The sequence below is a fragment of the Cetorhinus maximus genome, chromosome 1, assembly GCF_964194155.1.
Source record: "Cetorhinus maximus chromosome 1, sCetMax3.hap1.1, whole genome shotgun sequence".
NCBI classification, from domain to species: Eukaryota; Metazoa; Chordata; class Chondrichthyes; order Lamniformes; family Cetorhinidae; genus Cetorhinus; species Cetorhinus maximus.
In genome coordinates this window covers 188,334,599-188,347,209 of record NC_135879.1, presented here as the reverse complement: position 1 = coordinate 188,347,209, position 12,611 = coordinate 188,334,599, and the positions used below count along the sequence as shown (strand labels likewise).

At 43.8% G+C, this 12,611-nt stretch overlaps 1 protein-coding gene across 4 annotated transcripts in view; it reads left to right on the top strand.

Annotated features, from left to right (window-relative positions):
- Nucleotides 1–351: 351 nt before the first annotated feature.
- The window catches only part of LOC144685977 (tropomyosin alpha-4 chain-like), a 104,410-nt gene continuing 92,150 nt past the window's right edge, over nucleotides 352–12,611 (top strand). Inside the window, exons 1-2 of one of the 4 annotated variants that reach the window (XM_078551070.1) lie at nucleotides 352–955; nucleotides 3,096–3,221. In XM_078551070.1, the coding sequence (XP_078407196.1) occupies nucleotides 842–955; nucleotides 3,096–3,221 (240 nt within the window). In that variant the 5' untranslated portion in view covers nucleotides 352–841. The remainder of the gene's footprint in view (nucleotides 956–3,095; nucleotides 3,222–12,611) is intronic. The other 3 variants (XM_078551079.1, XM_078551102.1, XM_078551112.1) reach the window with 3 other exon arrangements.

Sequence of the window (12,611 nt, the reverse complement as noted above, 5' to 3'; positions counted from 1 at the left end):
GAACCTCAACTCCATTGACCTGCCTTTCTTCCATATCCCTGATACCCGGGAACTGGGAAAACTTGCAGAGATTTGAAAATGAGGGCAAGAATCTTGCAATTTGCTTGAGGTACAGAGAACTCAGTCTGTGACCAACCGGAGACATAGTCGAATCCAAACACACACATTCAAAGCTGGAAGGCTTTAAGCGGATTAAAAGTGTTAAATAAAAAGGCACGAAATAGAAACGTGCGGCTTGTTATGGGCAGTTCAATAACAGCGAGAAGAGGCTGATCATTAATCGGTATCAGTTAATGCTGAATGATGGTGGAAACGTAGATCAGGACTGGGTTGGGGGGGACATTAACTATCAGAGGCAGCCCGGGGATTGAGGTACAGAGCGGGAAATGGGAGAATTCTCCCGCACTGAGGGACTGAGCTGTACACATGGATTTGGAGCAACAACAGACGCATTCCTTTCTCTCACTGGCTGAGTGGAACTTACTCAGACTCCCAAAGACGGGCAGGATTATAGCTGAAAAGAGGTCACGTCTCGTCTCAACGACGTGTCAGCACCGCCCCTCACACTCGCCACCATCCTTTTAGCCCTTTCCAAAATAAGTCATTGGATTTCTTGTTTCGTTCTCCCGGAAATCCAGCCCCCCTTTTCCTCACCCCGCCCCCCCCTCCAAAGGCAGGTCCTTATCTCCCCTGCACAGCCCCAGCCGGGACACTTCAGTCCACTTTAGCTCTGGGAGTGCATCTCACTCAGGCTCTCTCTCTCCTTCATCAACTCAACACTAAGGTGTTTATTTCCCTTTTCAAATTAAAGATCAAATAGTTTTTTTGGTAGCAAAAGACCATGGATGCCCTCAAGAAGAAGATGCAAATGTTGAAATTGGAAAAGGAAAATGCCATGGATAAAGCCGACCTGGCAGAAGTGGAGAAGAAGGCGGCTGAGGACAGGTGTACTCAGGTAGGGCAATGATCCCCAGAGGCTGCTGCCCGTTTCCAGAGACACCCGGGGGGTTGGTGAAGTCATCCCCTCAGTCCTGTCCTCCAATCGGGGAAGGTGTTTTGTTAAGTATTAGCATGAGAAAGCTGATTTCCTAAATGTTATTTGGCTCCTAGACCAGTGACTGCAGTCGTCCTCCCCCCGCTAAAATATTAACAGTGGGAAGTGGAGAGTGCCCTCCTTGGATTGAAGCTGCTGGGATGGAGAGTCAGTAAAATTCACTTGGTCTCAGTATCTCTCTCTCTCTCTCTGCCCCCCGCCCAAGCCGTGTCCAGACAAAACGCTGCCTTCTATTCTGAGTCATCCGAATGACTTGGTTGACTGTGTATCTTTCTCTAATATGTTGACATGGCTGTTTTTCGGTGGGGGTGAGAGGTTTGGGTGTCGTCCCTAACTGAAAGTCTAAGTAAGGTTACGCGGGAAGATTTGCCAGGAGAGAAAGAGAGAGAGAGAGAGAGGGAGTGTGAAAGGGGAAATGTTGATGGGATTTCTCAGGGTCTCCGACACCTGTTTGTAACTCTGAAAATCCCTGGATGTGAAGTGAACCGAGTGTCCACGCTGAAGCCTCTGACTATTGACGGGTTATTTTGGTGGTGTTTTCCACATTGAGGTGCTTTTAGATGGTTCTCTCCCCCGCCGCCCCATCTTTTTGTGAAATGTATCGCGTATTTCTCAGCCTTTTTGTGACTCAGACAGCCAGTTCTGGACAAGAGCTGGATTTATGACCGGTAATGAATTTTAAAGGGAGAGAATCGTTTTGTCTGAACGGTTGTATTTTTTACCCCGCCTTTCTCTTTTCTCCTGAAATTCAATGATCCTTGCCAGGGTACAGCTTCCTGATGCCTCACCCAGGTGACTAAAGTTCCAAGTATGAATCTAGACAAAATGGGAGCAGGTTAGCCGACTACAGGAGGCATCACAACCAAGCTCAATCCTGTCTCCATCCACACACATGTAGCTTCCAATAAGAGAGGCCTTGGATAATTTCCCTTTTCTTAGCTCAGGAACACTGAGACCATATAGGACAGCTGGGTTAATATCAAGGTAAATTAACTGATAAATACCTAATAGCCCGATGAAATATTTAAAAAGGACAACAGTGGGAAAATGTCACATTTACATTTAAATGTCACGTTTAATGTCACAATAGTGGGAAAATACATTCATTTAGTTTATGTTGTAAAAAGGACTAGCATTTATATAGCAATCACCAGACATCCCAAAGTGCATCACAGCCAATGAAATACTTTTTGAAATGTAGGCACATTTGTAATGAAGGAAGCCTGGCAACTAATTTGCGCTTAGCAAATTCCCACAAACAGCAATGCAATAATGATCAGAGAATCTATTTTTTGTGATGTTGTTTATGGCATGAATATTGGCCAGGTGGCAGGAATGTTTAATTCAGAGCTATGAGACCTGCTTCTTCAGAGAGAGGTTGTGATACTACCTCAAAGTGTAATGTCTATATCATTAACTCCCCTGCTCTTCTTTGGATCTTTACATCTGCCCTAGCAGGTAGGTGGAGCCTCACTTTAACATCTTTTTACATCTTTTCTACATCTTCTTAACAATTTCTTCCTCTGAGGGTTGTGCGACTTTGGAACACTCTGCCTCAGAAGGCGGTTGGGCGAGATGGTGGTCATTGAATATTTTTAAGGCAGAGGTAGATCGACTCTTGTTAGGTAAGGGACTCAAAGGTTATCTATTGGAAGTAGATGGGAATGTGGAATTCAAAGCACAAACAGATCAGCCGTTATCTTATTGAATGGCGGAGCAGGCTCGAGGGGCCGAATGGCCTACTCCTGTTCCTATTTTGTAGTTCGTAACTCTTCTGAAAAATGCTACCTCTGACCGTGCAGCACTCCCTCAGTGCTGCATTGGAGTGCCGGCCTTGATTTTTATGTCTCAAATCCTGGCATGGGATTTGAAACCAGAGATTCAGTCAAGTGTGCTACCAACTAAGCCACAGCTGACACATTTTAAATACTTAACTTTAAAACAGCAGCAAAATGTTCACACGAAGATGAACGGTTGATCGGGTACATTTTCTGTTGGATTGTATTTTAGTTTATTAATATGATCTTTGTTAATTCTTTAGCTGGACGAAGAGATCATCAGTTTGCAGAGAAAGCAAAAAGTATCTGAAGATGAGCTTGACAAGTGCTCTGAATCCTTGCGAGACACTCAAGGAAAGCTGGAACTAGCAGAGAAGAAAGCAGCTGATGTGAGTCATTTTGATAACACGGTACCATTTAAATTAACTTCTCCACACAGAATCAATTAACAGTTGGGCAAGCCTATCACCTCATATAAATGTTATTGCCCAAATATTGTACAGTGCTGTCTCCAAAGACATGGACATTACATTGTGAGGTAGTATCACGCCCTCTCTGTGAAGGAGCAGGTCTCATAGCTCTGAATTAAACATGGCTGCCACTGTCAGATGCTGAGTCTGCCATTTTATTCTTGGTCACTGGAGCCACTGTTTTGCTCGGGTGGACTGAATTCATGCTTTTTGAGAAACTGTATGTGTTCTGTTGCATACTAAATCCATTCACAAGTATAAACACAAACATAAACAAATTCAGAACACAAACAACCACATTATATTGCTAAACTAACTCCATTGGGAACTTCACCTAAACCATTGAGAATTTTAACTTATTACCGTTATCATCTTCCTTCTACTATATGAATTCAACATTATTAACAGAAAGAAATAAATAAAAACAGGTGACTATGATCAGTGACTGAACTGTGAAGCAACAGTTCCCTTGTACTGCACTGGGTACCTACTACCTGCCAATTTTCAGATGAGACGTTAAATTGAGGACCTGCCTACTCTGGCAGGTGGATCTAAAAGATCCCATGGCACGGAAGAAGAGCAGCGGAGTTCTCCCTGTTTTCCTGGCCAATATTTATCTCTCAATCAACACCACAAAAAACAGATTACCTGACCAATTATCAAATCGTTGTAATGGGAGCTCGTTGAGCACAAATTGGCTGCAACATTTGTTATTTTACAACAGTGGTTGCATTTCAAAAGTATTTTATTAGCTTTAATGCACCTTGGGACATCCAGAAGTGCAAAGTGCAATATAAATGCAAGTGTTTTTTCTTTTTTTGTCATTGTGTGTTAAATTAGGTTTAAGCCACTAGAGGGCACTGCTGGCTAAGTCAAGACTGAAGTTTGGCAGGCGTATGTTAGCACTGAAGCTAGCTGTCTACTATGTACCACGGAGATAATAGAAATATGGTTGGACAAGAGTGTGGAATGTTGTTGGTGGCCTTCCAAAACATTATTTTAAATGGAATAGCAGGAAACAGATTTTGTTGCCCCTACAGCAAGTTTCCATTGAGCTTCATTGTAACAGCGTAGGAAGCTGAGGACAGAGGGGTCAGAGTGGGAATGGGGGTAGAATTAAAATGACAGGCTACTGGAAGTTTGGGGTCACGCTTCCAGACTGAATAGAGGTGTTCCACAAAGTGATCGCCCAGTCTGCATTTGGTCTCCCTCACCTAGAGCAGTGAATACAGTACAGTATAAGAAATTGAAAGAATCACAAGTTAATCACAGTTTTGCCTGGAAGGAGTGTTTTGGGCCTTGGACAGTGGAAAGGGAGGAGGTAAAAGGGTGGGTGTTGAATCTCCTGTGTTTGCACACCAAGGTGGGCTTGGACAGGGAGTGAGTGTCGGAGGTGGTGAAGAGTCGGGTTATTCAAAATATTCTTCATGTTATAAGTAAAGAAAATCTTTCAAATCATCTATATTGTAACTTATAATATATTAAAAACGTTATAGCTGCACACACTTCCTGTCGACTTCTTTCAATGTAAATGCCTATGTTCACCATTACAATGGAAACAGTCCTGGTAAATTTTTTATGGTACAATTCACCCTCTTGCTAATTGTGGTGCCTCATCAACTGTGCTGTACTGCAGAGGGCATGCAAACAACAGTAATTTTCTGTTTTCCAAACTCAGTATGTTTTTCTAGTTAACTGCAAGCGTTAATATAAAGTCAAATATAAAACAAAATAAAGGCAGAACGGAGGACGTTGAATTTATATCTGAATTACTTCTATATGTATGCATCCATTTATACCCTAACCTTCAAAACTGCTTTAACTGAACATGACTTTGATTCCCTATGTGCAACAATTACCAGTAAGTAGAATTTACAGCATGGAAACATGTTTGCCCAACTGGTCCATGTTTAGACTCTTCCTCTCACCACTCCTATCAGTATAACTGTCTACAGCACAGGAGATAGACCAGCATCCTAGTAAAAATCTTATGTCCACATGCATTTCCTGTCTAAAAAAACTTAATTCCTGCTGTCACTCTTTTTGTCGGATATCTGTGCCAATATTTTTAACATCAAAAATTCCTGTCAACATTTATAATATATGCAAACTTCATCCTGCTTTTGCAACATCTGAGCACCGAGGGGCTTCCTCTCTCAAATTTCTCAGAACATTGAAAACTTTTCATCTGAAAATTTTCCATTCCCTATTATTTGCAAAAATTTCGAATGCAAAAAAAACTCCCGTATTTCAAAATGACTTCATTACTTTAGAAAGTGCATGAGGAAGGAGAAAGTTCGCTTTCTGTCACCATCCCTAATGGGAATACCCCACCAAAGGAAGTACTTTCTCCCTATCCATCCTATCAAATCATCATCTTAATCATCTCAGTTAGATCACCCTTTATCCTTCTATAATCAAGCCTAGTCTATGCAACCTGTCCTCATAATTTAACCCTTTTAGCTTTGGTATCATTCTATTGAAACTGCACTGCACACCAGCCCACAGCCCCCAATCCCCAGCCAGGCCAATACCCTTCCTGAAGCACAACGGTCAGAAATGAATACTCCAGATGGGGTTTAACTAGAGCTCTGTCCAGCTGTAGGTAATGGAATTGGAGGGATGGTAGGAAGGGGAAGAAGAACGATTATAATGCAGGTGTGATGAGGGAAGGATGGAAAGATAACTTCTCGGGGTTACTTTCACTACAACCCTCGCCCTAAGTGCGCTTGCAGCCTTTTTTACCACAACATCGTATGCCAACCAATACCTCCCACCTGAAAAGAAAGGAGAGGAACATGAAGATGACCAAAATAGAAGAAAAAAAATTGAAGTTAGAGAGAAACCGAAGAGTAAGAGGGAGATAGAAGCATAAGAGGAGAGTCAGCACCAATAGCATGAAACTAGCATGCACTGTTGAGAGAGACAATATTCTTTGACTTAATTGTGTGCAATGTCAAAGGAGATTCATTAATGTGTTTGAAAAATATCATTCACTAAATTAATTGTGTCCTGTGATCCTAATTTCTTGGTTACTTTCACGTAATAGCTTGGGTTTAAACTTGGGTATACCATTTACTATGTGTTATGAATGCCTTTATTCAGGAAGGGAAATGATTAGTTCGGTATAGTAGGTAAATGTGTGGAGCGTAGCCAGTACAGAACAGGAGAGTCTTCACTTCTCTTTAAATCACAAATATGTCCAAGTTAGACTGATCAAGTCTGTGCACTATTCTGATGCCATCGTTCTGCCTTCATTCACTTTTTTTCTCATTAGTCAATCCTGATTTTAAATGAACAGACTCTTTCTGTGCACTCAACCATCTTATGTCATTACTCATGGGACAGATTTTCCTGTTCCTGCACCTCTGTATACTGGATTGCCTAGACTCATTTAGAGAAAATTTGAGTTGGGAGGAATGCCCATGTGGAAGGGCGTCTGTCTGATTTTCTGCCACTTAATTTAATGGATAGAATATCCCTCTGTGAGCCATACCTGGGTGACCCCATACACCCAGGAACAAGAACACAACAGGAAAAGCTGTCCTAATATATCTAATTGCCGTTTGAATCAACTCTATAGAAACACTTCTTCAAAATGGGCTCAGACTCCATCAAAATAAGACAGTGAATGGAAAGGTTAAGTCTGAAGAAACACTTGCACTGGTGTGGTGATAACTAGCTACAATTGTTTCCAAACCCTCTAGAATATTCCTTTAAAGAATAATAAAACAGCTAAGAGAAGTGTAGTTACTACAATGTATAATGTGCTTAGTCCCAATAGGAAGCAATCTCATCTTTAGTTAACAGTATGCAAGTACCATTAATATCAGGAAGCATTTGGGCTTTGCTCTTTTTCCCCTCGAGAAGAGGGGTTTCCGGACACTGATTTTTTTTTTTTTTTTGTCAGGATGCCTACCTGCCCCCCACCCCCAACCACACTTTCTTTTATAGCAAACAGGACGTTGTCTCTGTTCCTTACATTTTAAACACTATTTGTGAATGTGACTGATAATCGAACAGGAGGAAACCACAGTTTCTACAGGTAAGTAGAGAAAAAATTATGACTGGGGATTTTTTGGGAGCTGCTCCTGCTCTGCTACGTAACTACCTCAGAACGACCCTCACACCCGAAGAACGAATAAAAAACAGTGTTTACGTGCATAACTGAGTTTCCGCTGCTTTCCTGGCAAAGTTACAGCAGCAGAGCAGGAGCTGCTCCAGGAAAATTCCCAACGTATGACTTTGTCGAGATGGAGAAGTTCTCCAGGTGAAGGAGCAGTGAGATTTTACATTAGTTCAAATATTAAATGTGCATCAGGTTGTTTTATTTGATCTTGGAAAGTGAGTGTCGTTGGCTGGGCCAGCATTTACTGCCCATCCCTAATTGCCCTTGAGAAGGTGGTGATGAGCTGCCTTCTTGAACCGCTGCAGTCCCTGTGGTGTAGATACACCCACAGTGCTGTTAGGGAGGGAGTTCCAGGATTTTGACCCAGCGACAATGAAGGAATGGGGATATATTTCCAAGTCAGGATGGTGAGTGACTTGGAGGGAAACTTCCAGGTGGTGGTATTCCCATCTATCTGCTGCCCTTGATCTAGTTTAGTCAGCCTTTTAGAGGTGAGATACTTTTGTTTCATCCGAGTGACTTAACTGTGAAACAATCAGTTTTGGTGATTACACATTTTTTTTGGTTTTCTGCTTTCTGTCCTGAAGGCGTTGACTCAGGCTGAGCTCACCCAAGTGGCCACGCTCCAGTTACAAATCTAGACACAGGATGTGGAGGGTACAACAGCCTCGCCTGATTTTTTTTTTTCTCACTTGGCATCCATATCTGTACAGGGGGCAATAGACAATGGTCAGGAATGGAATGTCAACAGATTTGTTTCTGCTTTGTCCCCATGTACAGGCACTGACCTAGTCTTTTTTATACTACTTAGAGCATCCTCTGAAAGGAGTGCAGCTCCAGGGTTACCTATAAGTAATATTATTGAAGGCAGGAAGGGCGAGGCAAAATATATTTGGGGAAAGACCCATTATATCTTTATGTCAGATCCCCTTCCCTGTTTTCTGCCCATCAGAAATTACATGACCAGTCAGACCGGCTACATAATGGTCTGCATTTTAACCCGGAGGCGAGTTCTGTGCAGAGGGGTTGTTGTACAGCTAGAAAGCTGAAAGTCCTGCTTTAAAATTTCTCTTGTGGGGCTTCCACCCACTGGTGGCCTGATGGACAGGCTGGAGGCTCTTTGGGCCAGAAGCCTACTTGCCAGAACATTGCCAACATTCCATGGGTCTCCCTGCCAGGAACAAATGTGGGTCCCAAGTCCGTGTGGGCAAATGGCAGGACCAAAAAGGGGATTTTATAATTAAGGTTGGCAGCCTGCCCCTCAGGGCCGTCAGCCCATTCACTGATAGAGGTGGCTATTGCTGCATGGAGAAGGGAAGGGCTGCTCCATATTGAGACACCCTCGAAGGGAGGAATACTTTTCTAAAGCACTGAGGACAAACTGGCAGGCCCCAGCAATCGGAGAGGTGATCCCTGCAGCGGTAGAATCAGAGCCCCGGACACAGCCAGTGCCAGCAGGGTCATGGAGCCTCTGGGAAGGAAGCCTCTGGTAAGTCACTGGGAGGCTGCCTCGACTCTCCTCGCTGCAGGGAGGGCCATTCCAATGCCGGTAAAATGCATTAATTTGCCAGTTAATTTCACTAATTGCCCGTCCACCTCCAAAGGGGGTCAAAGGGCAACTAAGCAGCTGCAGTTCCTGCATCCCAACCTGTCTCCAGAGGTAAAATGCCAGCTATAGGGCTGGAGCCTACAAGAGAATGTTGGTGTATTTTAGAGAGAGAGATCACGGAGCAGAGAGAGGGCATCCAGGTCACAAGGAGGTCTCGATCATGGTGGGGTCTGAAAATAGTCCTTGGATTTGGAGCGTGGGAGTGGGGGGAGTGGCCTGGCTCCAGTGTTGGACGCCTCCCTCGACCAATGGTGCTCCAGGAAGACCAATGGTGGTCGGGCTGCAGAGTGGTGGGGAATGGGGGATCAGGCAGGGGGTGGGGGGGGGCTCACTGGGTGGTATTTTGGGTCTTTAGGAAACATTCCTGCTCTTTCTGGAATGTGAGTGGTGAAGAGGATGTTGAAAGGTTTCATGGTGATTTAGACAGGTTGAGTGAGTGGGCAAATACGTGGCAGATGCAATATAACGTGGATAAATGTGAAGTTATCCACTTTGGTAGGAAAAACTGAATGGCAGAGTGTTATTTAAATGGTGATAGATTGGGAAATGTTCATGTACAAAGGGACCTGGGTGTTCTTGTGCACCAATCACTGAAAGCAAGCATGCAGGTGCAGCAAGCAGTCAAGAAGGCAAATTGTATATTGGTTTTTGTTGCGAGAGGACTTGAGTACAGGAGCAAGGATGTCTTATTGCAGCTGTACAGGGCCTTGGTGAGACCACACCTGGAGTATTGTTTACAGTTTTAGTCTCCTTACCTTAAGAAAGGATATACTTGCCATAGAGGGAGTGCAGTGAAAGTTCACCAGACTGATTCCTGGGATGGCAGGATTGTCCTACAAGGAGAGATTGGGCTGACTAGGCCTGTATTCGGTGAGTTTAGAAGAATGAGAAGGGATCTCATTGAAATGTATAAAATTCTGACAGGGATGGACAGACTGGGATGATATTTCCTCTGGCTGGGGTGTCTGGAACAAGGGGTCACAGTCTCAGGATGCAGGGTAGGCCATTTAGGACTGAGATGAGAAGAAACCTCTTCATTCAGAGGTTGGTGAACCTGTGGAATTCTGAAGGCGGTGGAGGCCAAGTCACTGCATATATTTAAGAAGGAAATAGATAGATTTATGGACCTCTAAAGGTGTCAAGGGGTATGGGGAGAGAGCGGGAGTATGGTGTTGAGATAGAGGATCAGCCATGATCATATTGAATGGCGGAGCAGGCTCGAAGGGCCGAATGACCACCTTCTCCTATTTTCTATGTTTTTAAAGGTCAATTGGGTATTTTCAAGCTGGCAGTCTGTAACTATTGGGGTACTGCAAAGAGCAGTACTAGGCTTTATACGTTTACAACCTATATTAAGGGAACAAAAGTAATGTGACCAAGGTTGCTGAAAAAGAGACATGCTGTCCAAGGTTTTCAACTTGTACTCATCAGGACAGATTCACAAGACTACCAAATTGCAAAGGGAATAACAATTTATGCTACATGAGAAGAGGGTGCTGATTGGTTGGCAGATAGACTCTCCCATGGAGAATGCATCAGGGAACAGTTAACTGCCAAGTTTTTGTTTAAATTCAAACCAGGCAGGTTGACTTTGATTGATCAAGGCATTGCCATGGGGAATGAACCAGGAAATGCAAGGTTTTGTTTTGTTGAGAAAGGCACAATGCATGGGCATGTTCTTTCTGTTTGAAAAGGACAGGGCCCTGTGTGTGAATATAGCATGTGTAAATGAGCCACACTGTGAGCCTGACTGATCATCTTAAATTGGTTGTCAGTTTAATTCTTAGCACAATCAGGATTGTTTAGAAAGTGTTATCCAATCGTGGAATCACATCTAATGTTGGACAATATGTTCTGAGTTTTGCAAGCTCAGGCTGGTTGAATACTCATGAATGGGTCTAAGGCTGGCACTTTTGGTCCTGAAAAGTGCCCAGTCTAGCTCAGATTACCCTGCAAGGGTAAGGTATCACAAAAATTTGAGCAACAGATGAAGCTAGCTGTTTCACGCTGCTACTATGCAGTAGCAACACGAGTGGTATTATCCACTAACAGGATGCTGCTGTCAAGCCAAAAAGACATTCTGCCTACCACACAAATTAATAATGTTATATATGAATTTCGGTGTCGGTGATGCCAGGTATGTAGGCCCTATGTACCAATGACTGGTGAATCATATCAAACAGCACGTCACTTCGGCTGTTTGCAACATGCAAAGTACCGACTGTACCCAACCAGTCCGTGCTTGCAAAACTCAAAACATAGTGTCCAACATTAGATGTGATTCTGCAATTGGGAAACACTTGCTCAACAATCCTAATTGTGCTAAGAATTACATTGACAATCAGTTTAAGGTTATCAGTCGGGCTCGCACTGTGGCTCATTTATGCATGCTGGAAGCTACATATAATAACTGTTTCCTGGTGCATTCTCCATAACACCTCTACCAATCAGAGTCCACTTTCCAACCAATCAGCATTCTCTTCTCATGCAGCATAAATTGTTGTTCCCTTTGAGATTCGTTATTCTTACAAATCTCTCCTGATGAATGCAAGATGAAAAGTTTTGGCAATGTCTCTTTTTTTCAGCAATACTCAAGTGCTGTACTCCGAGCGACTATTTGTAAGCAAGGTTGCTGATGATACAATGCTAGGTGGGACATTAAGCTGCGGGGAGGACACAAGCTGACTAAAAAGGAACGAGTAAGTGGGCAATAAGGTGGCGTATGGAGTATAAGGTGGAGAAATATGAAGTTATTCACTTTGTTAGGAAGAACAGAAAAGCAGAATAATTTTTAAATGGTGAGAAACTTTCAAATGTTGATGTTCAAAGGGATTTGAGTACAAAAATCACAGAAACTCAACATACAGGTACAGTAACAAATTAGGAAAACAAATGGCATGTTTTTTATTGCAAGGGGTCTGAGTATAAGAGTAAGGGAGTCTTGCTACAGTTGTATAGGATTTGTGAGACCACACTTATGGCTGGATTTTACGTCCCTCCGCCAGGTGTGTTTTCGGCAGTGAGGGCCACGTAAATATGAAGGGCGGGTGGCCCACCCCCTTCCCGCCCACCCCTGACTCAGACCCCATAATAAAGGGGGGGAGGTGGGTTAAGTGTCCACCGAGGTCCTTAACTGCCCAATTAAGTGACAATTAAGGAGCTAAATTAGCCTCCACTGCCATAATACACTGGGCAGTGGAAGATGGGTGAGAGTGGAAAGGCCATTTTTTCATCAAAGTTGGTGAAAAGGCAGGAAAGAAGGGGGAGGTGCATCCTTTGGGAGGGGGGGTGGTGAGGGTGGTGCCCTGTGTGCATTGGGAGCAGCCCCTTTAAAATCGTAACCCCCCTTTGTGCCTCCCTGCCTGGTCTCTAAAACCTGCCTCTCCAACTGCACCCACCCCCCCACCAACCCATAGCACTCCCCCACCCCAATCCCTCCCTGCCCGAAAAGCCCAGGACTTCCCTCGGGATCTGGTCACCAGTGATCTTCTTCGTGGAGATGCTTACAATCCCAGCAGCACCCTCTACTGAGTTCTGGTGCTGCTGGATCGGCAAGAGCTGTTAGGCAACG